This window comes from Patella vulgata, chromosome 6 (assembly GCF_932274485.2).
Source record: "Patella vulgata chromosome 6, xgPatVulg1.2, whole genome shotgun sequence".
In the NCBI taxonomy this organism is placed as follows: Eukaryota; Metazoa; Mollusca; class Gastropoda; family Patellidae; genus Patella; species Patella vulgata.
Genome location: NC_065884.2, coordinates 57491076 through 57518837, shown reverse-complemented (window position 1 = coordinate 57518837; position 27762 = coordinate 57491076). Strand labels below are relative to the sequence as shown.

The 27762-nt window shown below is 36.7% G+C and overlaps 1 protein-coding gene and 1 long non-coding RNA gene across 4 annotated transcripts; both read right to left on the bottom strand.

The window, feature by feature from the left end:
• Positions 1-1264: 1264 nt before the first annotated feature.
• Positions 1265-11186, bottom strand: LOC126823794 (uncharacterized). 3 transcript variants are annotated; one of them, XM_050552795.2, is made up of 11 exons: positions 11054-11186; positions 8927-8994; positions 8513-8658; positions 8000-8104; positions 6788-6886; positions 6234-6378; positions 4717-4847; positions 4416-4552; positions 3516-3687; positions 2890-3090; positions 1265-1818 (listed from the first exon to the last, which is right to left on the bottom strand). In XM_050552795.2, the coding sequence occupies exons 2-11, from the start codon at positions 8956-8958 to the stop codon at positions 1769-1771; spliced, it is 1218 nt and encodes a 405-aa protein (XP_050408752.1). In that variant the 5' UTR covers positions 8959-8994; positions 11054-11186; the 3' UTR covers positions 1265-1768. The 3 variants fall into 3 exon arrangements, 2 of the variants coding, with proteins under 2 accessions (XP_050408752.1, XP_055957930.1); XM_056101955.1 differs by lacking the exon at positions 1265-1818 and having other exon boundaries at positions 2507-3090; XR_007681310.2 differs by lacking the exon at positions 1265-1818 and having other exon boundaries at positions 2508-3090; positions 3516-3649.
• Positions 11187-17430: 6244 nt separating this feature from the next.
• Positions 17431-25512, bottom strand: LOC130013214 (uncharacterized). The gene is made up of 5 exons (XR_008788581.1): positions 25373-25512; positions 24089-24219; positions 22264-22400; positions 18490-18661; positions 17431-17690 (listed from the first exon to the last, which is right to left on the bottom strand). It is a non-coding gene; the product is annotated as an uncharacterized LOC130013214 (long non-coding RNA).
• Positions 25513-27762: the final 2250 nt, after the last annotated feature.

The window sequence follows — 27762 nt, the reverse complement described above, 5'->3', positions numbered from 1 at the left end:
TCAGTTACAAATACGCTACATATAGACTGTGTTACTGTCCTTAAATAGTTAGTGGTCTCTAATCTAATCCTTTAGTGGCATTTAGCAATTGGAAACATAACAAAACTGTACAGTTATATGGGACAACAATCACTGGTTTATTATACACAAGCACGACATTTCATTGTGCTTGATAACGATAAGAGAATACTTATCGAAACGTCGTGCTTGTGTATAATAAACCAGTGATTGTTGTCCCATATAACTGTACAGTTTAGTTAGTGGTCTCATTCCCTTTTGTTTGTAAGAGTTAACAGGAGTGCCTGGTATGTCCTAGACTCACATTTGTTGTATCATGGGGAGAACTTATTGTTAACTTTATATTATATAGTTTATGTGTGGTTTTTATTGCATAGCCAGCCACATACCCCAGAATTTATGTGTATATAATTTATGCAAACTAATCTATGATGGCTAACATGTTGTATTTTATTTCCCTGTAAACTCGTAGAGTATTTACGTCTGATAGTAGTTTGAAAACTGCTCTGAATTAAGTCTGAAACATTATGAAAGTAATCAAAAATGATCTGTGAAACTTAAGCAACTTTTATCTCTGTAAAATGTCAATATAAACATTCAGTCAGTAAACTAATATAAAACCCATGATGATTCTCCTGAGTCAAGCCTCAAGTGAAAGTAGTCTACAAGTTAACAGAATCCGGAAAGGTCTAAGCCCAGTCAGCCATGCCTGTCCTACTACCATGCGTTTAGTTACGCTCAGTGTACGGCGTGCGATGTGTCGTGCACGGCAGCTATAGACTGTATCCAACCTTGGTGTACGTAGGCTAAATACCCGCACGAGTCCGATAGAGAAAAGGTGCCAAAAATCCAATTCACGAGGGACAATTCGTCCGATCGTCCGAATGGTGTACAGGGCGGTATATCTGAGTCTGAACCAGTGTCTACTTCATTTATAAGATTCGCCCGGCCTTCTGGTGTATGATCCAAGCGTATTATCACTTTGGTTTGTACACCTTCTCGAACTATGTGTACATCAACAGTTTTCAGAGATACACCGAAGGAAAAGCTGTAAAATTCATCTGCAAGATGGTCTTCTCTGGATGAGTCATAGACAGAATGCGACTTTCATCTCGTCTCCCTGGAGTGATTTCATTGCCTTGACTTGATTAGTCACGAAGTTCACATGTCTGATGTAAATGTAGAACTAAAACAATATCGGGTTTTTACACACATTAAAAAGACAACTACGAGAAAATAAAATAGTTTAAAAATAATAACATTAATAAATAATAAACAATGTTTTTGTGGACATGTAAACACGAGTTATGGACAGAAGAATTAATTCTAAATTTCATTAAGACATCTTTCTTTTAATTATGTACGGTTTCGTTTACATACAACGAATAGGACCAAATCAAATAAAGAAAGTTTGGAGTTGAATAATTCATGAGCAATGTGACACTATGGGGACAGGTGGTCGTCTAGGACCTGCTTGGACTTCACGTTGTTGGATCAATTATCTCAATCATCAATTAATTGACTCTGGAACACCGTTTATGTTGTTACTAAATTTATCTAATGAATACAGCAAACTACAAAGGTTACATACACGAAACTACAATATCTATGATAGTTACTTTTCGAGTTATTAAAATCTCCACGGTCTGAGTTTAATATCCTTTCTGACGGCATAAACGTGGCACGAGCCACATACTTCTTGATAGTTCTGCATAAGGTTCGCGCTAGGATGATGTGTTCACCCTAGCCTCTAAGCCGATGAGGCTGTAAGTATGTTCCCCTTGAGCTCCGAATGATTGTCTGAAGTAAATCAAACCCGCTCTATAATATATAGAAGAATAATGCAGCAGCTATTAGGGTGGGACAATTACCATCTTTCCAGAAATGGATACTGACATAACTGGGGGTGAGTTAGTCTAAGTCTAGACTCTTAAGTTAGTAGTAGGATAATGCAAGCTACTTCATTACCCTAGTTTTCGTCAAACATCATGTAGGTAAAGATTTCTATATTAAACAGAACATTTTTCTTAGACATAAAATAACCCTATAGTGTTATAGCAATACCCTGTATATACTAGTAGTTGTAATATAGTAGTAGTAGCAGTATAGCAGTAGTAGTATTAATATAGTAAGAGTATAGTAGTAGTAATAATAATACAGTAGCAGTAGTATTAATTTAAATGACAATATTGGTGTCAGTCATTATCACATATGTGATAGAACTGGTTAAACACATTGCAAATATAATTTAACACCTAGGTCATTGCTACGATAGATGAGTAATACAGGTGTCATGAATCGGAAGTGACGAACGCCAAAGGAAAACACAAGTTATCCCTCTATATAACTGACTGAAGGAATTATTAGTGAGCAGAAATTCGGCCGTAAATCTGTTATCACTCGTCACTTCAGTCAGTCAGGGATAACTCATGTTTTCCTTTCCGATTCATGACACCTGTATTACTCATCTATCGTAGTAATGATCTCTGTATTAAAATTATATTTGGAACGTGTTTAACCAGTTCTATCATATGTGATAATGACTGACACCAATATTGTCCTTTAATTGTAGTAGTAGTAGTAATAAAATAATAAAGTAGTAGTAGTAGCAGTAGTAATTTAAAGTCGTAGCAGTAGAAGCAATAAGCAATATCATGTTCTCGGCGATAATAGGAAGGATGCCATGCTGGACTTCTGTGATTGGCTTCACAGTTTGAGCGCTTTAGTTTACCAAAAGTCGTCACGAAACCACTTAGGAAATCACTACAGCGCTTTAACCTCGGGTTACATTGCGTAACCGAAAGAGGACGACATAGTCGCAGCGGCATATTTTGGGTGTCGCTACTGTTTATTCCTTTTGAACATACGTACTTGTGTAAAAACAATAGGGATTCATGTCCCCGGGATGTTTAGATAAAAACCACTCCTCCATTCTTTTAAATACTGATTCACAAATCTGAGATTTTTGTTCCTCGCTTCGCTCAATACTCAGGGCATTATAGAAAGAATTATAGGTAGGTGTTTTTATATATTGTGTCATGCCTCGCGCTAAACCTTCTCTATCATCGATACCTGTGAAGCAAAAATGAAAATAATCAACATCCCTGTTATTTACCAAGATGGGGAGCCGCGGTGGCTCAGCGTAGAAGACGTATGCTTGCTAACCTGAAGGTTCTGTGTTTTATCCCGGTGTTATCTGAGAAAGTTCATCGGAATTTCCCAACGTCGTTTCCCCTTGTCTGTGATGAAATGAAACGGGGTTTAGTAGATTATGAACGGAATCTTAGTGTGTTACTAACCAAGAGCCACCAACCCCCCAAAACTTATCAACTGCTAAGCTCCACCAATTAATACCATACCCCCATGCACCCCACAAGCATCCCCGGACAACGTCGAGACTGACAACGCCACTGAACAAAACCATACTGCTTCTTTAAGAGCATTGGAATTTCATATACGCAATTTGGAAACCTCAAGAGGGAGATTAGTATATTTACCTTGTTCTAACTTTTGCTTCCATTCTGTGACATAAAAACAAGGAAGAGCATCCAGTCTAATTTCATGCAGTTTCAGACCCATATTCTGTAACTCTATGGAATTACGGATTGGTTCTTCTAGCTCACATGGGCTTCTGAAGCAAAAAGCGTATGTACCTTGTTTTAACTCGGCCTATGAAAGATAAGTTAAAAATAAATTATAGGTTTTACAAAAAGCAGACGAAAAGCAAACACAAACCAAGGTTTAGCTGTCGCACCCACGGTTCAACTTATACACCTGTTTTACCCAAAGTGACGATTACTCGAAATTTGAAACATCAAAGGGAGATAACAAAATAGAAGCGGATATTTGCCATAATCAAACTATTTAAATCTCAGATTCAGTTAGATGTAATGAAAACTTCAGTACAAACCCAGATCGATATTTTTCGTTCGATAAACAAACATAAAAAAAAAAAATACAAAATAAAAGCAAAAACCCCCAAGAACCCACAAGCACATGAAGCTAGATAATTTTAATTGTTTATGCTTTAATGCATTAATGGGATTAATGTAAACAAAATCAACCTATTATTTCTCGTGTAGGTATTGTACTGTACTATGCGATTTGCAATCAAATTCGGTGATCTGGACAAATCTAGAATATCAATGTGTCTGCCTCAATAAAAAATCATATCATGTTTTCCAAAGTTGAAATATACACTTGACGACAGTTAATACAGATATTGAGATCATGTTATACACACAGAGCAAAAAGCATCACAACTACCGAATATTTATGCGCTCAAGAGAATTTATTACACAAATAAACATGCGAATGTGAAATGAATATTTTGACGTATTCGGTCCTCCTTACATTCCCGTGAATGCTGCATTTTTATTTATACAACATACATTTACCTTTGTTATAATACCACGATCAAATAAAATTTTCCAAATCTTGTCAGCAGCAATAAGTCCATCCTGCAAAGCTACACAGACGGGTTCTTCCAGAGTAGCATCTCTTCCCCCTAATGTTGCGAAGACACCCCAACCACCTACAATAAAATAGATATTTTTACAAGGCGCTGTCTCACTATTCAAAGGTTCCAGGTTCTATCCCGTTGTTGCACAAGAAGTTCCTATCGTGGTTCCCCTTGTCAGTGGTGCACACCAGGGATGTTCTAACACCAAGAAAGGGGGGCAAAAGAAAAATACTGACCTGGTTTCAATTCTTTGGTTCTGTTTTTCAGGAAGAGTACCCAGTCATCCGCTGCTTGTTTCGTTGCGGTGTCCTTTTCGTCTTTATGTTGGGTGAAATAAGGATACACATGGTCATATAGATATACCGTTCTAAAAATAAAAGATGAGATTATGTAGGATAGCGGCCATAGCTTCGACTCGCTAACAAACCAGATACGGTAGGTACGGCCCAGATTGTTGTGAAACCATTCCAGATACGGCACCTGTTACAGCCTAGATTGTTGTGGGAGCCTTCCGAATATGGCACGAGTCACAATCTAGATTGTTGTGGAACCGTTACAGATACGGTACCAGTTACAGCCTAGATTGTTGTTGAACCATTCCAGATACGGTGCCTGTTATGTGGAACCTTTCCAGATGCGGTACCTGTTACAACCTAGATTATTGTGGAACCATTCCAGATACGGTACTTGTTACAACCTAGATTTGATACAGAGTTTAAAGCAATGTAGGATTAGAATACTGATGTCAACAAATATATACAAAAGTTTCTAAAATATAAAAAATAGAATAATTATAACAAATTATGTATAAACTTCATAATACTTGCAATGAAGCCAATATAAAAACATTCCTTTCACTAAAATTAAAAAGTGATCTAAATTATAATGTAATGTGACACTTCTCATATAGTTATTCACTCGACACAATCATTTTAAATTCTAATGATTTGCTTAGCCAAAGGGGTTTTTGGCAGTAGGGGGAAACTGGAGGGCTCGGAGAAAATACACGCGGTTGGACAAGTGCCCGACCTCTTGATATGAAGCGCACACAATAAAACATTCGCTTCCAACACCCCCTGGGGGGTTGGATGGCTTAGTGGTTAGCACGTGCGCGCTGTATCATTAAGTCTGTCATTGAGTCAACTGGTGTGGTTTCGAATCCCCGGTTGTACGTGACAAGGAGTAGAATCGCCTGTCCAACCTCGTGGGTTTTCTCCGGGTCCTCCGGTTTCGTCCCACTGTAAAGACCCCTACGCGTAAGCGAATTATGGAAATAAAATTGAACCATTGTTAATCCCGAAATGACCTAGTTTGTGTCGAGTGGAGTTATAAACCCCATTTCTCTCTCTCTCTCTCTCCCCAACACCCCCTGGTATCAATGCTATACACAGCTAACATGAAAACATCACACCGAATGAATAAGGGTTAACGTTCTACTTTTCTGTAGCGACACTGCATGCTGATTAAGAGTAGGGCGACTGACTTACTTCGATAACCATTGTGTTGCTGAAAAAGACAATGCTAGATCCACAGAATTGGAAGGAAAACACTGCTTGTTAGTCCCGAAATGACCTAGTTTGTGTCGAGTGGAGTTATAAACCCCATTTCTCTCTCTCTCTCTCTCCCCAACACCCCCTGGTATCAATGCTATACACAGCTAACATGAAAACATCACACCGAATGAATAAGGGTTAACGTTCTACTTTTCTGTAGCGACACTGCATGCTGATTAAGAGTAGGGCGACTGACTTACTTCGATAACCATTGTGTTGCTGAAAAAGACAATGCTAGATCCACAGAATTGGAAGGAAAACACTGCTTGTAAAAATTGGTTCCTGTAGATGTCACATAAACATTTTCATGATCCAGAAGATATGATCTGGGATTGGGTATAATACCTAGAAAACAAATATAATTTTATACAAATATAATTTTATACTAATATAATTTTATACAAATATAATTCTATACAAAATCGATTTCAAGGGAGACAGATTACAAATTTAACTTTCAGGAACACAGATAATAAATTTAAATTCAAGACACATAAATCATAAATTCCAAATTAATTTGAAGTAAAATCAATTACAAATTTAATTGAAAGGAACTCAAATTTCAAAATGTTAAGGAAAACATATTACAAATTTAATTCTAAGGAGCCCAAATTACAAAATTGTAAGGAATACATATTACAAATTTAATTCTAAGGAACCCAAACTACAGATTTAAATTTAATAGTAAGTACTGGGGGACTGCGATACAGTTTGTTTCTTAAATAAATTCGAAATTCGGATCTATCTTACAAACCATGAATCCTTTTATATAATGAATTGAAATCATTCTCTGGTAAATCTTCATACATTACATGGATCTCTTTGTTTATGCCACACTTTGACCGAACAACACCTGAAATTCAAATATACTTAGATGTACTATGTCAAATATTCAGCACACAATGCAGACGAAGATATCGGTATTTGATAATAACCTCGACTACTGCCAAATCAAAGAAATAAAAAAAAAGTATGCCGTATTCCATGCACGGTATATAGATGATTTCGTTTTACTAAACAATTCTCGGTTTATAATTATGTGGCTTCATTAAATTGATTAATCCATAGTGTGTTAGTGATCAATACAGGTGAGTTAGTGATTAATCCTAGGCTGTTCTTGGCGAGTTAGTGATTAATCCAGGCTTGTCAGTGCTTATCCTGGCGTGTTAGTGATTAATCCACGGTGTGTTAGTGATCAATGCTGCTGAGTTAGTGACCAATCTTGGGCTGTTAGTGATAAATCCAGGCTTGTTAGTGCTCATCCTTGTGTTAGTAATTAATCCTGGTGTGTTAGTGATTTATCCAGGTGTGTTAGTGATTAATCCAGGTGAGTTAATAATTAATCCCGGTGAGTTAGTGATTAATTCTGGTGAGTTAATAATTAATCCTGGTGAGTTAGTGATTAATCCTGGTGAGTTAGTGATTACTCCATGCCGGTTTGGGATTCATCCAGGTGTGTTAGGCATTAATTCCTGGTGTGTCAGTGATTAATCCTGACGTGTTAGTGATTAATCGTGATCATTAAAATCATGTTTTCGTTTCATGATTAACACACATTCAGTAAAGGTGGTTGACTTATGTTTATGCTTACACGGAACGCAAGATGATACGTTGCTTTTCAAACGTCCATGACATTGATAAGTTACATTTGCTAAGTCCACAAACTGTAAGCATTTTAAATGTGTATTTATGATCTTTGAATTTGATTACAGTTTAGAATCGATCATACTTGTCATAACCGTAGGGGGGAACGGTTATTCGGGTAGGCACTGGCTCAGTAACCAGGTTAGATCCAGATATTTTCAACTTGCTTCCCCTAGTCGATAGGATGGGACGAAAAACAGAGTTCCCATATACAAGCAAAATACAGTTGAATTCGACGAAGGGTAGGCGGAAACACAGCTGTCCAGGTTGAACCGAAGGACGTAAAATACCATTTCATTTAATTTCATAACAATATACTCACTAATTATATCAGTCATTAGTTCCATTGAAATCGAGCCATCGGCGGCACCATATTCTGCTACAGTAAATGGTTCATTTTCTAGATGAGGTTTTGTAACCAGATTTTCTGAAATATTTAGTAGAAATGAAGTACTATCATTACCAAGACTTAATGGTGTGAGTTCTTGTAAATGGATTGATATTACAATAGTAGAACAAACATTGATAGCTATGTGAACAATTGGACGCGTAAGTATATGCTACCTTGTACATGATGTAGATTTCGGGAGTGGTTGCTATATATTGGTCTATTAGATAGCAGATAGACGAGTCGTCATGCAAGATAAGCTCACTTAGACGTTTTGGAAATGGCATGGATTTAAGGTGCCGGGGTATTGGTTTTTCGATATTCATGATACTATGTTCTCTAAGAATAATTAGACAGCTTTGATTTTAAAAACAATCACAAACTAACCAACTACTTTCTCTAAAAATTATTAGCCAGCTATGATTTTAAAAACAATCACAAACTAACCAACTATTTTCAGTATCTGGTCTTTTGAGTTATCACAAAACGCTTTGTTTCTTCTCTGAACGTCTCCATATGATGTTCCCTGTCCACCCGGATTCATCACATTGTAGGACGACCATCTGGACATCAATTTCAAGGGAATCCCCAACCTACATAAACATTTACACCAAATTAAAAGTTTTGGACTAATGGCGTGGATCGGTTCAAGTATAGATGCTGTACCCTGTCCGAATCAACTGCGAGTGTCGTGTGTACAAATATATCCATATAATCTTTAAAACACAAAACGTAGTCTGTAGAACCGGTCATGTAACATTGCTTAGCTTTGAACTATCTTCGATACAGGAGTGGAATGCGAGACAAGTATATCCGGACAATAAAATAACACATTTCGTGCAAAATTCTATTGATATTTACCTAAACAAACCGACAAATCTACATACAGACATCACTATTTCTTTGTTGAAGATCAGAAATCTGTTCTTCTGAAATAAAGATAGCATATCCCGAATTATTTTTAAGCCCCTGTTACATTAACACACAAAGAAGCCTGTTGTTTCTAGCCCCATTTGGTACTCTCTTACTATGTTGGTTTATATGTTGTTGTTGTAGTTTATTACAAATTTAACGCCCAATACATAATACATAATATGATGGATAGGCTAATTTAATTAAGCTTATTTACATATGAAGGAGCAATGAAAATGGGTACAACCTCCCTTGTACCCCCTCCTTAGTGGATTCAATGATACACTAAAATCTTTATTGTGGGCGTACGCTTCGTTGCCTGAAACCCTATCTTCTTTACATGCTGGATATAATTTCATTGACATCATAATATATACTACAAAATTTACGCAGTGGCGGCGCCAAAGGGGGGGGGGGCATAAATCTGGTCTGCCCTCTGTTTGCCGCCCCCCCCCCCCCCCAATAATTTTAGAAAATAAAAAAATAGTGTTTGTGAAACGTTTCGGTAATCAATACCATCTACAATGATTAAATCCCACATACCCACTCAGTCATATACTTGCATGTTGTAGAGCCCGCTGAGTGATTCACTTGCATTTTGCATACCGATAGTTCATTGGCCAATCACGCTATTTTACCGACATTTCGCCTAATAGTTTGGATGTGGCTATGGCGGGTGTGGCGCCAGGCAGGGTAAGCTTACTCTTCCGGACACCTGTTACCACTGTTTGTCGTGTATTTTGTATACGAGGAGCAGTCCATTTGCCGATTACATTATTTAGCTTGAATACACTATTTTGCCTATAACGTTTTTTAGGACTTCGAATTCTGTCTTATGGTTGGTTTTATTTTATTCTTACCAAGCCCATCCTGCTGTAAATATACTATAAACAATAACACGGGAATCACTTGAGAAATGTTTTTTAGGGATCCTCAAAGTTTTTGGGTATAGGTTACGCGGCGAGAATATGCATTCACTTGATACACTCACTCCGTTCGTTTGACACAACCCTGTCTGTTCGGATAAGCTGGTGATTTGGCGACGAACAGTATCTGGTCAATTCTATTTATCATTTCCGGCAGTCTATTACACAAAATATTGTGGCGAAAATATTCATTCACCTTGATTCACTCACTCCGCCCGTTTGACATTTTCCTCTCTGGTCGGATAAACTAGTGATTTGGCGACAGGCAGTATCTGGTAATCTCTATTTATCTCGACGATCAGTACCTGAAATACTGCCAGATTGCATTTCGGGCAGTCTACTTTCGAAATTTTCGGGGGCTTCTTTGAGGTCCGCAAGTCCGTTCATTTGACACTTTCCTCTCTGGGTTCGGATAGACTAGTGATCGGACAACAGGCGGTATCAGATCAGCTCTATTTATCTCGATAATCGGTGCCAGAATACTGCATTTCCGGCAGCCTGTTTTTCAAAAAATTTCTGGTGGAGACCCCCCTACCACTAGTCGAAGCTCATGCCTTTGCCCCCTTAACCTTGGACTTTGCCCCAGCTTTGCCCCTCCAACCACCGGCGGCTGGCGCCGCCACTGTATTTACGCTTTGCAGAGTTAATTAGTTATTTTTAAAACCAGGCCAATGAATAATTAATGTGCTCTTCATGTACAATAACGTGTGCTAATGTAATGTTTTATCTCGGTGCAAGGTTAAACATAATAGCATTTTATTGCGCATTGGCTTTGCTAAGCATACGAACGAATGATGTTGAGTCGTACATTTATGCATCAGTATTTCCACTTCCACCATTACTCCAGAGTTTTTAGGGGGATCAGTTATTCACATAACAACTGACCAGGTCGCCGAATCCCAAATATTCTAAAATCATTGTTATATTTCTTGCCCCTTTGAAACATAATGGTTGGCTAATATTTTGATGTTAAATTCAACCGATCTTTACTGTAGCATTACTGGATCGTCAGTTATTAAATTCTACTAACGTTGTGCATTTCCCCGTGACCAAAACAAAAGACTACTACAGTTCAAGATCCTGGATGGAACATTATTCTTCGGATCAAGGCGTTTTGGGTGAAATATTCAACAACAAGAAACTTACTTACCTTAATTGTGTAATGCGTTCTTTAAACTATTGCGTACAGGTGGCTACCAAAACAATGTAGGCTATGTAGATATTTATTCGAGTTTCATTACATACACAGTCAACATGCAACTAAGAGTCTATGTACAACTCTTATGCATATTTGTGTCAATACATTTATTGATATGCATAAACAGGTCACGGTCGGGGTGTTCTAATCTGCTTACAAGTTCTATACAGTCGTTATATACCTAGATATGTCTACAATGTAAAATTGCAACGCTGATGCATATAGTCATTTCAAGGCAGTTATAGATATATGTTCTTCTTTTAAATTATTCCTTAAAATATGGTAAAAAACAAGTTTCAATATAATTAAATTTGTTTTGTGTGTGCGTGTTGGGGGGGGGGGCTTATATTCATCTTTAACAGAAATAATATCAGCCCTTGAACCCTATATCTTCGTGGTTACATCAGCTTGCCTCTCCATTTAGTAAAGTAAGTGGCCACACCATGTCCATCACCCAACCCATGTATTGCGAACATTTGCTGTAGACTTTGTTAGAACTATACGATTGGATATTGACATTGTACAGGTCACACAAACCATTCATTTATAACACCTGTTTATATACAATTAGGATTTTTATTACAAAATTCAAAAACATGTAAAAACTATAATCTTGTATAAATTTGGCCTCAAAAATAAAATATATAATACCCGTATATAACCTAAGAAAAACTATGTATTTTTATTACAAGATTCAAAACTTCTTGCATATTATATGGCTTACTGTATAAAAATTAAAATATAACGTATTGTAAATATATTATTCCAAAATGATAAATAAATAAATTACCCCCCCCCCCCCAATACTTAATAAGAAAATTCCTCCTCTTCGTATGCCTCTCTATTTCAATAATTTAAAACTAATTCTATGTCCATTCATCTAAACCCAGCCGTGACTGGTACTTACAATATTAATTCATACCACACAAACAGGATATAGTTGAATTAACAACTAAAAAATCTTTCAAACACGCTTATTGACAAATATAATGGTTAAATTAACACTTGACAACAAATTCTTATTCATAAATGTATACATATATATACATATACATTCACACTTAAAACAACTATACCCCATTCTTATTCACAAACATACAGTTGAATTCACAATTAAATCGAAACAACTCTCGCACAAAAATACAGCAGAATTCACGCTTGATGCAACTCTCTCACAAACATACTCACAATTAAGTTGAATTCACAAACATATTATTCCCAAATAGTAGATAAACCAAATACAACATCAATAAAATATGATTTGGAGTTGATTCTGTGTCTCTTAAAATATAAGTTTCTGTTCATCGCCCATTCTGGTACATCAACGACTTCATCTTTAGAAAGATCATCAGCCCAATTAATAAAATCTTTTGTCAAGTTTTCTTTAGCATCGCTATCTAAACCTGTTGCCCGAGAAGATCCTACTTGGCTGATTTTAGTAGTGGCATTAAATTTAAAATCAGGAATCAAAGCCCAGCTAGGAATGTCTACGGCTCCTTCATACATAGGTTCTTCAGCCCAGTTGATGACAAATTTATGGTAGATTGGGTCAAATTCTCCAATATTGTCTCGGGCGAAAGAATAGATATGGCGGTCGTAATCTAATCCAGGTATCAATGCCCAGTCAGGGACATCTACGGGTCCATCATACACAGGTTCGTCAGCCCAGTTGATAACATATTGATGGTGAATTTGGCTGAAGTCATCAATATTTTCTGTGGTAGCCCAATGTCTTCTAGAACAATCAACTTTCTCATGTCGATTAAAATCAAATGCAGGTATTAAAGCCCAGTCAGGGACATCTACGGGGCCATCATGCACAGGTTCTTCGGCCCAGTTGATAACATATTGATGGTGAATTTGATTGAAGTCATCAATATTGTCTGTGGTAGGGTAATCATCTTTAGCATTTCGATCAAAATCTAATCCAGGTATCAATGCCCAATAAGGAATATTTGTTGGTTTTTCATATGAGATTTCGTCAGCCCAGTTGATCACTGAATAATGTTGGTTTTGGTTTAAATTCAGCTGATGAGTGTCGTCTAATTCTTCGTCCATATTCTTACTATCTCCATTGGATGATGCTGATGATAGAGATGATGATCTTGGAACTCTCATTTCACAAATCTTCTCGTATCCATGGTTGGATTTCTTAAAGTAAGTTACAACTGAAAAAGTGAAAACATTTTAAGAAATGAAAATAAGAAATTAAAAGACCAATAAATAATTGACCCTATATAATAAATAAATGTTCAAATCCACTACAAGTAAAGTACGTAAAACAAAGGTCTTCGTGCATGTATTGCACATCAAAATATTGCTTGGCAGTTGGAATCAAAAAGTAGGCGAAAACGCCGCCACCCCCTTCCCCATCCCCGTATTTCACACGTAAGTATAAATACAAAATACCGTATGTTCGTGTCAAGCGACAAGTCGACAACAAATAAATAAATAATTCTAACCATTTTATTTGTGTGATTTAATCAAATGCATGATTAGTAACGCGTTAGACTTACTAGAAGTTGACTAGTGTTGACTAGTAAAGTGTTAGACTTACTAAAAGTATTAACTGTAGAGTTGACCAAAAGAGTGTTAGACTTACTAGAAGTATTAACTGTAGAGTTGATCAAGTCTTCATCAGTTAATGTGACAAACATGTTATTATCATTATATATTATCTGGCGTAATACTTCACCATAGTCTAAACTATTATCACTATAGTCTGGTATTTCTCTGGAATAAATATAATACAAAATAAAAGTGGACGCAAGAGAAAGTAAAATACTCTTTATAGTTCAAACTTTTTTAATTTAAAAAAAAAAGCAAAAACCGTATTCAAAACATATAACAGAGAAAATCAGTTGATCTATTTGTTTTTATCTGTTCTCAACTCAACTACAAAAATACTGAAAACTTATTTGAGATTTTAACGGTTTTTTTTCTTTCAATTCTTAGAATTCTTTACAAAATAATTCAATATACTTACAATACAGTCATAGTTGATGTTATACTTTCCTATCTGGAGTCACAAAAACGTAGAAAATTTAATTAATCACAGAATTATCACAGAGCGTCTTTCTCTTAGAAGATAAAATAGCTCAATGATAGAACAATAAGATGACGTTTTACCTATTGTGACGTCATAATTAAAAGACGTTAAAAGTTTTGTTAAATTTCCCCAAAAAAGTAGTTACGTTCGCTTGACATTTGAAGCTTTTCCCCGAAATTTATTATTTTTTGTCGAAATTTTTACCCCCAAAAAGGATATTTCCTAACCGATTCATAGATTATTCTTTTTCCAATTTCAAAGATTCATTCTCGACCAAAACAGTTAACTTTTAAATACTAAACACTGACAAGTGAAACCTATTATAAGTTTGTCTGAGAGACTGTTCATCAGAAACGTTTATGGTTCTCGCCCAAGTAATATTTTGGGGCATAACAAGGAAAGGATTACGCATAATATTTGAACTAACATTGGAAATTCACAGTCAATCAGTACTTCAAAAATTGACGAAGCCTTACCAGAACAGGGAAAGCGTGATCCTCCAGTGGAATGAGAGTTAAAGACAACACATGAGAAGTGATTAACCAAAGCAGCACCAATAGTGCAGCCAATCAATATACTACTCCTAATTTTAAGGATCTATCCGTGGCCAACCAGACCATGTTATACATCTTGTAACAATAAATAGTGAACATGGGCTAGGGCAAGATCTGCACAGTTTTAAAAAATACAATTGCTGGACAGTCTGAAATCACCCTTTTTGGTGTATAGATAAGGGTAAACATTATTAAATTAACTATAAATATTTTGTATGTAGGTATAAAACATTAACTTTCTTGGTTGTATCCCAGAGATAACTAAAGGACTAATCACTAACCATATTACCATAGTATGCTTATGTTTGGATTTAACTTCAAGAAATGCACAGTATTATTATGACGTTCACTAGGACGTTAAAGCCCATTTCATTTCATTATTATTAGGATAAAATGATGAACTCTGTATTCATTAAGTCGAACTTTGACACTATTATCTTTAAAAATATCGTGCACGGTAATATAATGCCATTGTAATCAAGTGACATCAACTATTGGCGTGCACGTAAAAGATCCCTTGACAGTTGGAATTCGATATTAGAGCAGGCCGTAGTGCCGCTGTCCGGGCAAAATTTTCCTCATAGCACAATGTATGGCGTATGCCCGTCTGCATTAGCCCAGTTCGGAGCAAAACAATAGGACGTTAAACCCCATTTCATTTGTGTAATTTGATGATTTATTTGGAAAACAAATTAAAACTATTTTATATTTCAATATTTTGCTCCTCCAAATACCGTTCAAAATTTTTAATCGAAAAAAAAAGGTAATCCAACCCCCTGCCACGAGAATCTTTTTTGTCAGCCTGGAGGAGAATCCAGCTTTATCTTATATTTGTCGTTAGTCGCTGTCTATTTACCATAAATATCGAAGCCTAAGTAAATTACTGGATTACCTTCTGCCAACTTCTCTTTCCGACGTTTAGACATAAAAATAATGACACAAATTCAATTTACTAAGAGGATTCCCGCTTCTTTCTTGTGAACGTTAGGGTCAGTGGCGTAGCCAGGATGTTTGTAATGGGGGTGGATGGCTTGGATGCCGTACGCATCCTGCGCGAACAAACTGAAAGTGGGAGACAGGAGGATCCTGTTACATGAACGTAACAGGGCTTTATACTGTCTTGCAGAAATACACGTAACATCACCTAAAATCAAATTTGAAAATCGACGACGTGGAGAACTGATCTGTATATAATAATTCAGCTTTGTGGTTTGATATATTATTGGCCTGGGACATGTGTGATCAAATCTTAAGATTTACAGATATACTCCGATATTTAAGTTCAATTTGTCAATTTGAAAAATTCGACGAGCTTTAGATATGTTTGAATAGCATGTAGTTCTTGGGGACCTTCAGTTTTGAGTGTTTTTTAAGAGATACAAATTATTTATATATTCTTTCGGCAGAAAACATTGAATTTAAGGTTGATGTTTTTATTTTCTTTGTTGGAGTTATAATACTTCTCTTCAGGTATAGTAAGCTTTTCAATTTTTAAAAACAAAATTTGGATTTTTTATTTTTATTCGAATATTGTATAGGTATAGAGTGACCATTATTGATAGGTATATTAAGCTTTTCAATTTTTAAAAACAAAATAGAATACACTCTCGGGGCATTTGGATTTTTTATTTTTATTCGAATATTGTATAGGTATAGAGTGACCATTATTGATAGGTTTACTTTCATCTTGACTACAAAATAGAACAAAATCCAAAGACACGTTTTGTTTGTCTAATTGACACTATGGTCATACATACCGTCGATAACAAACTTCCATATCAGTCTGGACAACACATCCTTGAATTAGAGTCGTTAATAATTAATTACACCCACTCTATAATATGCTTCGGCATTTTAAAATATACTGCTATAAGACAAAGATCTGTAGAATAACGGTTAACAAGAACAATTCTGTCTGATCAGAAAACAGTTTCTAAGAATTCAATTTTCAAATTCTGTCCCACAGGAAATTGCTCCCAGCAATGACATCAAATAAAAGGAAATGGCTCAAATTATCAAAATTTTATCAGTGGGGGAGGGGGAGGGGAACCTCCTGTCTCCCACTTTCAGTGTGTTCGCGCAGGATGCGTACGGCATCCAAGCCATCCACCCCCATTACAAACATCCTGGCTACGCCACTGACCCTAACGTTCACAAAAAAATAATAAAATCAACAAGAATCATAACATGACATAAACTTGATGTCGACTTGTATGCAGCTGCTTTCCGGCCATAAAATGATCGGCGACCAACTATATAGACATGGCGATCTATGTTTTACTGGTGCGCTCAGTGTTAAACCAGTATTTTGTTGACATTCATTGTGGGGTGGGATTATAGATGGCGCCCTAGATTTGGACCCCCCCTCCCCCACCAATTCACAGCTTCTAGATCTGCTACTGATTAATATACTCCCTAAACAACACAACAGTACTTCTTATTCCTTTCCCATAATCGACCAGAGTACGCGGACTTGTGTCTGATATAATTGGAGGTAAATAATTCAGTTACGCCCTGTAAGAGGAAGCCAGCTACCGATGGAAACCCTTAGTGGTAGTAGCAATGAATGTCGTGTTCTCGGCGATTGTAGGAAGGATGACATTTTGAACTTCTTTAAATGACTGCATATTTTGGCTCGAAATCACTTGAACGTTTAAGTTTTCCAGAAGTAGATATGAAACCACCAAGGAAATAACTGCATTGCTTTAATAATAAACAAACGGTTACATTAAGTAAGGGATGCTTTTGGGGGTCACCGCTGTCTGTTCCTTTTGAACATACGTACTTGTGTAAAAACAATAGGGATTCATGTCCCCGGGATATTTAGATAAAAGACACTCCTCCATTCCTTTAAATACTAATTCACAGATCTGTGATTTCTGTTCCTCGCTTCGCTCGCTACTCAGTGCTTCATAGAAAGTATTATAGGTAGGTGTTTTTAAATATTTCGTCATATCTCGAGCTAAACTTTCTCGATCATCGATACCTGTGAATAATAAGTAAAGAGAATAATAAACAAGATCTCTCACTGAGTAAGACATTGGTTCGCTAACTTTGAAGTCCTGTGTTCGACCCCGGTGTTGATCAAGAAAGTCCATTGTCAGTGATGCAGGACATAGGGCCTGGTAAGGTACAAAGCATAGTTGTTCGGATAGGAGGAAACCGAGAGCCCAAGTAAATATTGACGCGTACGTTAAAGAAGTCTTGGCATTTAGAAATCGATGACCATCATCATTGGTCCAGTCAGAGGAGAACAGTAGGACGTTAAACCCATTTCGTTTCATTTCATTTCATTTAAAAAGATAATTGGATAATCTCATGAAGGGTATAGGGGAAGTGGGCTTACCACCCACCTCATCTTTAAAGAGATCGCTTCTATCAACAAATAGGTATGGTGGCTGATAATGGGCATGTGAAATCTCGCTCTTTTCATAACACGATAACACGATAGTATACTATACGTAATCATAAGACCGATATTGTCTCTTTCATAGTTATGTCCCTTTTCTTGACAGCTTGCTTTTCTGTCAATTGTGTATTGGGGTAGCTTTTATTTCAAGAATATTATGAACAGAATCTTAGTGTTTACAAACCACGAGCCACCCCACCCGCCAAAATGTTTATCGACTGCTAAGCTCCGCCAATAAATATCACATCCCCTCGCCCACAAGCATCTCCGCACAACGTCGAGACTGACAATGCCACTGAACAAAACCATACTGCTTCTTTAAGAGCATTGACTATACGCGATTTGAAAACCTCAAGAGAAAGATTAGTACATTTACCTTGCTCTAACTTTTGCTTCCATTCTGTGACATAAAAACAAGGAAGAGCATCCAGTCTAATTTCATGCAGTTTAAGACCCATATTGTGTAACTCTATGGAATCACGGATTGGTTCTTCTAGCTCACGCGGGCTTCTCGAGCAAAAAGCGTATGTACCTTGTTTTAACTCGGCCTATGAAACATAAGTTAAAAGAAATTATAGGTTTTACTCAAAGCAGACGAAAAATGCACCAATTGAAGCTAGATAATTTTCCTTTTTAATGCTATAGTTTCAATAAACCTTTTGATGCTAACAAAATCAGTCATTTTGAAACTGTTCTTTGAAGGGGTCAGAACCAAATTGGGCTAACCAACAATTTTGAAAAAAACCCAACTCTTTTTTATACCGTTAGAAAGCTCTCTCGGAGTCCTCTAATTAGTGTTATAGTGGCCTATCTAGTATGTGTATTCCCCCAGTTAATAATAGCCATTTCTAGTTTCCAGGCACTATTCAATATTCTCAGGAGAAAAGTGGTCTAACCCACAATTTTAGACAAAAGTCTGGACCAGACTGGTTTAAGACACAAATCTGATATGGCATCACCCACGAAACACAGTATGTGTTTTAAGGAAAAAACTGACCAGATTAGGTTAAACAAATAACAAAAATTGATCATGTCCAAAGTATGATTGGAGATGATGATAGCGCTCAGCCAAGCCCCCAACCCCTCCTGACCGTAATTATCGGAAATCGTTGAAAATCCCCAGACTTCTAATATCATGACTCTAAAGATACCTTTCATGATTTCTTGATATATTTAGACAACACACATTCTAACTACTGTACATTTAAGTCTCTTACTGTTCTCACAACCGCTAATAATTCGATAAGCACATACAAAGCCATCCTCGATATTCCCAGTGAACCCATTCCGTTCTACTCCACTATACCCTGGGTTAATCCATGGGGTTTCCACGATTTCAAATTATCTGCCCTGGCCTTGTTTGTAGCTCTAGTCTACGAACAAATCAAAAAACAGTTTACAAACCTGTAGTTTCGCCTTCGTTTTTATAAGGGTAGATAACCATATTCATGTCCATTTACTAAACTATTTATGTAAATAATGTATATATTTCTAATTGATTTATATTTATTTGTATTATCAAAATCTGTAGTATATTTCCTTGATTTCAAATATGTATAACATCTATATGTTTGACTTTTTTTTATTATTATTACAATTAGTTCTTTGTGTGAAATGTTTCATTCTGTTATGTTTATTATTATCGAACTTACATATGGCAATTTCATTCACAATAACGTAAAACTCCGCTAACCATCAAACGATTTCCAATAAAACTCTTGAAATTTCATAAACGTCCGGTCTTCAATAAATACGCATTTAGAATAATTTGGACTTCTCTCATTTAGGCCAACTCCTAACCTTGACCGATGACAGTTACTTCCCTTTGCCAACTTCCTTTTCAATTAACGATTTATAGGATTGGTCGGAAAAAATAGCACAGTCACCAAGGGCGGATAACTTGAAAACGTCCCCCCCCCCACCTAACATAGATTAACCCAGGGGTTAGTGGAGTAGAACGGAATGAAACCACTAGGGATACCGAGGATGATACAAAGCGGTTCCTACATCAATCGAGCAGACAACAAGCCGATGCGTTGCCAGTTAGTGATACCTTTACATCTTTGCCCTTTGCGCGCTCCATAGGTGTTTTTCAGGGATTCCAACAGTTCTATAGTAAGAAGGGGGTGTCTATATTTTCTATGACGGTGAAGTTCAAACTGGAAGTGGCCCAGTGGCCGCCCCATGTTTTATTTAGGGAATCCAATAGTTTTCTAGTAAGAATGGAATGTCTCTACTTTCCATTTGTACCTAATTTGCCATACTTTTATGATATATGGAAATAGATTAAAATCAGCTAAAAAACCGATTCATCCCCACATCTTAAAAATTATTAAGCTCTGAAGTAGACCCATGTGTGTTACCAAACCCTGAGAATATAAATCAAAACTGTTACATGTTAAACAAGCCTTTGTCATGCAGGATAAGCCTACATTTTGCAAGAGATGGGCAAAGAACAATCTAAAAAGCGACTTTTCGTACAATCAGGGACCATAATCTAGGATTTTATGCCATAATATCAAAAGAAACCAAGATCTTAGGGATATGAACATGTATTTTGTGCTTCATCAAAATCGGAAAAAACATTGTGACCTGTAGAGGGTCCACAAGGTCCTTGGTATTACATACTTCTACTCTATTTGCGTACGAGGAATGACCATACGTACAATCGAGGGCCATAATCCATGAAGTTACGGTCCGATACATGCAATATCGAAAGGAACCGAAATCTTTCGTCAAAATGGGATAAAATTGTGAGTGACCTTTTGAGTGTCCACAATCAAAATCGGATAAAAATTGTAACCTGTAGAGGGTCCACAAGGTCCTTGGTATAACATACTTCTACACTATTTGCGTCCGAGGAATGGCCATTCGTACAATCAGGGTCCATAATCTATGAGTTTACGGTCCGATAATGCAATATTGAAAGGAACCGAAATCTTTCGTCAAAATGGATAAAATTGTTACCTTTTGAGTGTCCACAAACAAAATCTGAACGGACGTCCGGACGGACAGAGGCAACGACAATATACGCCAGCGTGAAAACGTGGGCGTACAAAGTTTTTTTAAAACATACTACTGTTTCTACACTAAGACAGTGTCTCATTTTAGAATTTTTGTTTAATCAGTAAATAGAAGTCTTCAAGTAAAAATGTTTTCATTACAATTATTCATTTTTGTGCTTATGTTTTTGCGGGTTAGAGTCCCAAAAGTGGAAAATCCTTTAGAACCACAAAATCTCAGGAAAAAAATGTGAACTTAATAATACAGTGCACTCTGTCACATCCGACCTCTGATCACTCCGGTCCGGTACTCTGTGAAATCCGACGCCATTACGCATGTTAAATGAAATAAAAATTAATGTTATAAAATTTTGAATGCACAGAAAGGTTTATCATTTTTAAAGGGAATAACATTCTGGTGAATCGAATCTACACTATAATAATACTTCCGGTTTTCGAAGTTACAATATTTCCGGTTTTGAGAAAACTGGATATTCCGACACCCTGTGTCGATCCGTACGATGTCGGATTTGACAGAGTCCACTGTATACTTATGAATTAAGGCATGTCATGGCACGTGGGATGTCAAAGTATCACTAATCTTGGTGAATTACAGAATTTTTAATCATCGATAAACACTGAAGTCAAATATATCGAAAATGGTCAATGTGGGTTAGTCCTCTTCGGTGCTGACCCTTCATTTCCCGTCTAGGTATTGCACTGTTCTTTGCCATCTGCGATTCGGACAAACCTAGAATATCAATGTGTCTGTCTTATTAAAAAATGCTATCATCTTTTCCAAAGTTGAAATATACACTTGACGACAGTTAATACAGATATTGAGATCATGTTATACACACAGAGAAAAAATTATCATAACTACCGAATATTTATGAGCTCAAGAGAAATTTATTACGTAAATAAATTTATACGAAAGTGAATTAAAATTGTTGACGTAATCTGTCCTCCTTTGCATATCAGTGATAGCAGCACTTAACAGACCAACGGCGCAAGCAAAACATGAAACCCTCGCGTCATGAAAACCAGTTTTCTTAAACCAGCTATTGTATTTAGGGCAGTTTTAAAATCGCTGTATTCACTACGTGTACGTAACCTGTTATTAACTTTTTCACTGTTTCGACAATTACCTTTGTAATAATACTACGATCAAATAAATCTTTCCAACTTTTACCCGCAGCAATCCATCCATCCTGAAAAGCTACACAGTCTGGTTCTTCCGGAGAAGCATCTCTTCCCCCACCCGTTGCGAAGACACCCCAACCACCTATAATAAAATAAATATTTTTACAAGGCGTTGTCTCACTATTCAGGGGTACTGGGTTCTGTCCCGTTTGCAGCATAGTCGTCGGTCGAATGCGCAAAGCGAAACCGAAAGCTTACCTCATCCGACCCGTGTCACCATTCTTGCTACACTCCTTTGTTTGACTGGCGCCAATATTATTGGAACTCTCTAATCTTGGACTTCATGTTCTTTGGCATAAATATGGCTACCCAATCAGATATATACCAGCAACACAAATATTTTCTTAATTACTTTTGCTATCAAGCAGGAAACAGTTTTCAAGCAAAGGTCTATATAAAAACTAAAAGATCAAATGACTTTCATTCTCTCAACCAACTCAGAGAAGTCCAGCCGGAAGACATTAAGGCATGGTCTTCTCACAATCTGAATGGCATCTGATTTGACATGAATGATTTTGCTCATTTATATTTCCCGATTTCTCCCATTAATTAGCTGTTTTTTTTAAATTACATCCAATGCCTTAAGACTTAGCTAATTATGGACAGTGGCCTTCCCAGCATATCCGGTAAATTTCCGTTACGATATCAATTTGAAAACATAAACAGATATATGTTTTTGACAACAAACAAAAGTAAATGACCAGTCTCTGCTAACTCATGGGTCATTTTAATATATAATATATCTCCTATTTCCGTTGTATTACGTGATTTAAAACTTGTTTTCGAATTTGAAAACAATATTTAGGTCGAAGTTATAATATTGCTACACATTGTTGCCCAAGAAGTTTCTCGGGGTTTTCCGGCATGGTTTCCAATGTCAGAAGTGCAAAGCGGGAAGGAAGCTGACAAGGAACAGAATATAGTTGAATGAACAGTACGAAAATCGAGGTCCCGTGTGCACGAAAAAGAACCCCTGGCAGGTGGATTTCTACAGAACGACACTGTCCGGGCAAAATTGCACCAATCGCACACTGCATGGCGTGTATCCGTCTCTATTACGCCGGTCGGTGCAGACATGTGGGACTTTAAACATATTTTCAATTCCGGAATAAGAGTTAAGGCGAAGACTAAACTCTGATAATACTTAAAGCCATTTGCATTTTTCGGAAAATATAAGAATTTCCAAAAAAGTCGTCCGACTTGAATACAATTGGAGTTTTAAGTACTGAACCGTTTTTGGACCGATATTTACCGTCCAATAATCCTTTGATAGCAATTTAGGTATATTATAAATGTAGGAGATGACGAGCACACATGAAGTGGGATTTAATGACGCAGATGATAGAAAAGCAGACGACTTCTGAGCCCTTTTTGCATTAACTGGTATAAAAACATGCACAATCTGGGCAAAAGTAAAATAGTATTGAACTTTTAATCACCACGCCAAGGTCTCTTATGGAACAGCATAAACTATAGTTTTGATATAGTTTATTTCATTAATTTTCATGTACCCAAAGTAGCGCGAGTAAACAGAGAAAGCCGAAGACACTACGCGATCCTTCTTATAACATACAGATATCGTTTCAACAGATTGGTGAAGAAAATGGTAGAATCTACTGAAGTTAGAAAAGAAGAGATGTGTCTTCTAATGAATGTAGAGTCATCCAATGTAAATGCTAATGGTTAAAGTTCAGTTAGGTGAAAGGTTACAGCACTGGGTGTTCTAACACCAAGAAGCGCGGTAAAACTTGACAAAAGAAAAATACTGACCTGGTTTCAATTCTTTGGTTCTGTTTTTCAGGAAGAGTACCCAATCTTCGGCTGCTTGTTTCGTTAAGGCGTCATTTTCGTCTTTATTTTGGGTGAAATAAGCATACACGTGGTCATGTACATACACCGGTCTAAAAATAAAAGATGAGATTATGTAGGATAGCGGCCACAGCTCCGACCAAAACAGATACGGTAGGTACAACCTAGATTGTAACCATGCAGTTACAACCTAGGTGTTTGTAGAACCATTCCACATACGGTACCTGTCACAGGTTAGATTGGGGTGGGACTATTCTAGATACGGTACCTGTTACAACCTAGATTGTTGTGGAACCATTCCAGATGCGGTACATGTTACAGCCTAGAATGTTGTGGAATCATTCTAGATACGGTACCTGTTACAACCTAGATTGTTGTGGAACCATTCCAGATGCGGTACATGGTACAGCCTAGAATGTTGTGGAATCATTCTAGATACGGTACCTGTTACAACCTAGATTGTTGTGGAACCATTCCAGATGCGGTACATGTTACAGCCTAGAATGTTGTGGAATCATTCTAGATACGGTACCTGTTACAACCTAGATTGTTGTGGAACCATTCCAGATGCGGTACATGTTACAGCCTAGAATGTTGTGGAATCATTCTAGATACGGTACCTGTTACAACCTAGATTGTTGTGGAATCATTCCAGATACGATACTTGTTACAACCTAGAATGTTGTGGAATCATTCCAGATACGGTATCTGTTACAACCTAGATTGTAGTGGAATCATTCCAGATACGGTACTTGTTACAACCTAGATTTAATATACAGAGTTTAAAGCCATGTAGGATTAGAATATTGATGCCAACAAATATTTACAAAAGTTTCTAAAATATACAAAACAGAACAATCAGAGAGAGAGAGAGAGAGAGAGAGAGAGAGAGAGAGAGAGAGCATAATATTATGGTTCATATTAATTTCAATGATTGGTTTATGCATAGGTATCTTTGGCAGTAGTATGACCGGGAGACAACCCACCCGAGGTTGGACAGGCGACTCTAATCCTTATGATGAATGAGCCGGGAATAGAGATCACACCAAGTGACTGACTCAGCGCCAGGCCTTACGATCTAAAGCGCACGTGTTAACCCCCCCCCCCCCCACATGTTACCATACCAATCATATATACAGGTATAATGACAACATAACACCGAATGTTGTGAATGAAAATGGGGTTTAATTCCTACTTTTCTGCACCGACACTTAATGTTATTTAATTGTATGGCAGCTGACTTACTTCGATAACCAATGTGATGCTGTAAAAGACAAGGCTAGATCTACAGAATTGGAAGGAAAACACTGCTTGAAAAAATTGGTTCCTGTAGATGTCACATAAACATTTTCATGATCCAGAAGATATGATCTGGGAATGGGTATAATACCTAGAAAACAAAGTAGAAATTTAATTCTATATAAATTTAATTTTATACAGATATGTAATCTTATTATAATTTAATCTAATTTTATACAAATCAAATCTAATTGTATACAGATCAAATCTTAATTTATACAAATCAAATCTAATTGTATACAAATTAAATCTTATACAAATCAAATCTAATTGTATACAAATTAAATCTTATTTTATACAAATGTAAAGATGTATTATGTAAAAGCTAACACTGTCTATTGAAGGTCTTTCTTAGACATTTATTAACATGACAAGCCTATCAACTTTCTAGGGCATCGGATGGCCGAGGTTTAAATGGATTTAAACATCCGCGAGATTTAAACTTTCAACGGTAAAACGGACAATCGAGGGTAAGTTTCGGTTTTCAAGTATGGTTGCTACGATAACGAACGATCACCACCGATATATCTTCAAACAGTCATAACTTCGCTCAGAAGAAAGTAATTTAAATGACATTTTTAATATATTCCTTTTTCATTATCCATTTTTGAACTATTATAGCAAGAACTTCCAGCTCTTTATCTAAATTTTACATAATGTACCTTTGAAATGTCATAGTAAGTGCAGGAGGGCTGTTACACACATAAGCAAACACACTTAAGGCCAAGACATATACATTACAAATACAGTAAGTGATAAATAAGAAAGGTATATATAAAATCAAATGAATGGGTCCAGGGCCAACCTTAATAATCGACGGCGCTGTACAGTAATGCAGGTTTCAATCAAAACGAAAACCGAATCAGAAGGGGGAGGCAATCAACAATATTACCCAAACGTTATATTATTCTAGCACGAAATAGCCCATAGAAGTAAACGGTTAATAACTATCCAACTTAGAGAAATGATTCAAGTCAAAAGAAATAATAAAGGACGCCAGACAGTAATCGATAGGGTTCAAATCATAACAAGCCAACAGTGAGGCTGATGTCCCCCGGCCGAAATCCCAAAACAGATAGATGACACAGTTATGACACAATTAATTGCACAGTTATCGTTTTGAAAAGTATCGAGCAATCAAACTGATTATCAACTATACAATAAGTTTCATCACTCTCCATCAGTTAGAATCAGAGTTATCTTGTCCCAAAGTTTTGACCAATGAAATTGCTTAGCTATGCTTAGATTTAGCGGGAAATGTTAATCATTGAACTCAGCCAAGACATTCACCTATTGAACACTCGTAGCTCAATTAAAAGTAGCGTTGTTATGTCCCAAAGTCTTGACCAATCAAATTGCTTATCGCTACTTAGTCTAAGTAGAAAATTCTCTTTATCGAACTTAGTGAATGAAATTATATAATGAATCTATACTCGCAGTTTCAGCATTCTCACCCAATTGGAACCAAAGTTATCGTGTTCCAAAGCCTCAGTCAATCAAATTGCTTATCTCTGCTTAGCCTTTATGGAAAATGCGCATGACCGAACTCTGTCAAGGCATTCACCTAATAGACAACTACACCAAGTTTGAACACTCAATTAGAAGGAGTGTTATTGTGTTCCAAAGTCTCGACCAATCAGATTGAAGTCTCTACTTTGCCTAAGCAGAAAATGCTCATCATCGAACTTTGTAAAGGTATTGATGTAATGAAACTATACACGAATTTTCACCAATATTACTTAATTAGAATCAAAGTTGTCGAGCTCCAAAGTCTCAACCAGTTAATTGATTATCGCTCTGCTTACCCAGAGCTCAAAATGCTCATTATCGAACTTATTCATGTGATGAAACTATACACCAAATTACATCACTCTCACTTAACTATAAACAAAGTTATCGTGTCTCGAACCACCAACCAATCAAATTGCTTATCTCTGCTTACCGTATGCAGAAAATGCTCATCTTCATACTTCATCAAGGCATTCACCTAATGAACGCCTACACCAAGTTTGAACATTCTACCTCAGTTTGAAGGAGGGTTATTGTGTTCCAAAGGTTTGACCAATCAAATTCCTTATCGCTCTGCTTACTCTGAGCAGAAAATGCTCATTAGTTTCATCACAATCACTTAAAAAGAACCAAAAAGTTATCGTGACCTAAAGGATCAACCTATCAAATGCTTACCTCTGTAGAAAATGTTCATCTTCGAGCTCCATCAAGGCATTTGCCTAATAAACACTTACACCAAGTTTGTGCATTCTAAATATTTGAAGGAGAGAAGGACAGACCGACAGATGGACAGACAGACAGAAAGACAGACCCATAGTCCCCTGCTA

Coding starts and splice junctions, on each gene's coding strand:
- LOC126823794 (XM_050552795.2), bottom strand. CDS start 8,958: ATGTCTGTATGTAGATTTGTCGGTTTGTTTAG. Junction 8,659..8,926: donor AGATTTGTCGGTTTGTTTAG/GTAAATATCAAT, acceptor ATGTTTATGTAG/GTTGGGGATTCCCTTGAAAT. Junction 4,553..4,716: donor AACCAAAGAATTGAAACCAG/GTCAGTATTTTT, acceptor ATTTTATTGTAG/GTGGTTGGGGTGTCTTCGCA.